Source organism: Alligator sinensis, unplaced genomic scaffold (genome assembly GCF_000455745.1).
Source record: "Alligator sinensis unplaced genomic scaffold, ASM45574v1 scaffold169_2, whole genome shotgun sequence".
In the NCBI taxonomy this organism is placed as follows: domain Eukaryota; kingdom Metazoa; phylum Chordata; order Crocodylia; family Alligatoridae; genus Alligator; species Alligator sinensis.
The window spans coordinates 1,964,184-1,966,944 of NW_005842077.1; the positions used below are offsets into that span (position 1 = coordinate 1,964,184).

The window sequence follows — 2,761 nt, forward strand, 5'->3', positions numbered from 1 at the left end:
TCAGGTTTCTTGATCTTGCCAGTGATTGCAAAAGATCATGTACTTTAAGGCAGATGAGCCTTTAAAAGTCTTAGAATTCTTCACCACAAGAACAGATATATTTAATATGTTCTGCTGTATGTATGTAAATATGCTATCACTCACGTAGCCACAGTAAATTTAATAGTTCAGTGCTTCTACTAGATTTGGTTAGGTCAAGAAAATCAAACAAAATTTTTGGAATTATAACTCTTAAAAAATCTAACTTTTACCTTCTGTTTTTGTCTATGTTGATTGTTTAAGATAGGTGCATTTTAATTCAACTACTTTTGTGTTATAAGAAGGACCACAATTGTGAAGGAAAAGAGATGATCATTAGAAAAGCCTGTAATGAAATTGCACTTTTCAGGGATATTCACTAACACAAGCTTTGTCATATACTCTGAGAGCTTGTCATATGCACCTTATTTCAGTCTAAATGCTTAGGACAGATCTAATTACAAAATCATAGAAAGAAGAAATGAACAAGACCCGTTACATTATGTAGCTCATTTATGAATGCAAGATTTATTCTCTAGAGCACATGCTTTCTAAAATGTTTTGACTTGTTTTAAATGTTAATGGATTAATTGAAAAATAAGAGGAAGACACGGAGAAGACATTTTAAATGAAAGGGGTTCCATCTGTTCCTTCTGAACATCACCTTGCTTATATGTATGCTAGCTGTGGAATTTTGTAGAAGTGCTAAATACTTGCATTGTTGGTGGCTACTTTTGTCCAGTCAAGCATGAGGGATCCTCAAACCCATTTTTATGTGTTTACATTTGGAGTGCCAGGCAGTTCTGCACAAGATCCCAGACTGACATGGGAATGATTCCAGAGCTTGACTGGCTCCTGGAGTGGGCAGCAAGCACTCAGCTTGTCAGTGTATCGGTCCTACTAAACATCTTGGCAAATCTGCAGCGCATCTTATTGCCCAAAGGAATCAGCTAGGTGATAAGCAGCATCTGGAATCTGTAGTTTTTAATTAACTTTATGATTATTTAGCGTCATTATAGCATGTTTGGGATTGTTGCATTGTGTCTGGTCTTAATCAGGTTGGCATGGCCATCAGTTCAGAGAGTCTTCAGCATAGCAAAGAATTTTCCAGTGAAAATTCAACCTTAAGGAAGAGAGAGAATTTAGGAATCAGGTTTTCATATGAAAATGAACAGAATGCACTTAAATTTATTTTTTGATGTTTCTAATTCCCTTCTCCCTGCAGCTGTCATGTGTGTGGCTTTGAGACAGAGATGAATGTCCAGTTTGTCAGTCACATGTCCCTTCATGTGGATAAAGAGCAGTGGATGTTCTCTATTTGCTGTACAGCATGTGATTTTGTCACCATGGAAGAGGCAGATATGAAGGCTCATATCAGCAGCAAGCACCCAGGTGAGGATCTGTCCCTATTCCTATGATCTCTTTTTTCCTTTTAAGTGAAGCCCTTTACCACCTCATCAGCACTATTCTTCTCCACTGAAGTGCTTGTTTAATTAAGCCCCCAATCCTATAAAGCTGGAGTGAGTGAGTTCCCCAACAGACCTACACAAATTTGATGGTGTAGAGATCCCTTTACCAGACTGGGGAATAAATGAAGGACAGTATCTTAAAGTTTCTAGGAAGTTACAGTTGTCAGTATTGCCCAGCTTATTTATTAGTTACTCTTTCATTACAATTCTAAATTGACTCCATTGACTATAAGGTGACTTGTGAGTATTAAGTGCATGCAGCTGATTGCAGAATGGCAGTATTTTGGAATCGGGTATTACATTTCACTGAGTTGTGCCAATATTTGAAGTTTTATCCCTTTCTCCATGGTCTGTAGACTGTTGCTGTTTAGTTAGGGCTCTTAGCAGCTAAACTAATGCTGCTGTTGCTGCTTTTTGGTCCCAACTCCATATTAAATAGTTGAGGAAGCCATGATTCTGTTTAACCTCTGTGTTTTCACCAGTTCTGTTCATTTAATAGCAGAAGATAAGAATTCCTGCATTACCTCTTCGTAATGACATTTTTTGAATGAACCACATATATTTATTCCAACTAATGAAGCCTGGCATAATTTAAGAAGAAGAAAATGGGAATGCTTTTAATTAATTTCTCTTGCAATATCACTAGTAATAAGGATTTTACTATTAGAAACTGACAATTTTTTCAGTAATGTATGAGGTAGAATTGAATCTAGCTCAATCTTTCATTGATTTGTTGGCTGCAGTTCTACCAGGAATAAAGTTAGGGGGGCTATACTCATCTCGCAAAAAGAAGCACTAAATGTAAGTACTAAAATATGAAGCCACTGAAAGTCCATGCTGTACTGTGAGCATGGGCTGGCAACCCATCCCTCCTCCCACTGCTCCCCCCGGGGTTCTGTGATAGGGAGTTGCACCAGTACTGTAAGAAACTGCACATAGGTGCAGAACAAGTCACCAGCCAGCACTAATGAATTTAATCTCAAAATGCCCTTAATTATCCCTATTTTACAGATGGGGGTTTGTGGCAAATGGAAACTTAGTTGCCTCATTAAAAATCTGTTGCTGAGCTCAAAATTGAACCTAGATCTGAGTCCTGTTGGTTTGTGGCAGTGGTCTCCAACCTTTTTGGGTAGGAGATCACTTTTAGAATTAAAAAGCAACCCAAGATCTATCCCTCTCCCCCGCAGGTCAGTCTGTGGGGAGGGAAGTGGTGGGGACAGGCAGATTGAGGTGGAGGGAGAAAAAATTATTTGGGGGCATACCCTCCCCCCCCC

General features: G+C 38.7%; 1 protein-coding gene across 1 annotated transcript in view; it reads left to right on the forward strand.

Annotated features, from left to right (window-relative positions):
• ZNF827 (zinc finger protein 827) overlaps positions 1 to 2,761 on the forward strand; it is a 165,888-nt gene that overhangs the window by 148,637 nt on the left and 14,490 nt on the right. Inside the window, exon 12 of the mRNA XM_025204324.1 lies at positions 1,244 to 1,410. Coding sequence (XP_025060109.1) covers positions 1,244 to 1,410 — 167 coding nt within the window. The remainder of the gene's footprint in view (positions 1 to 1,243; positions 1,411 to 2,761) is intronic.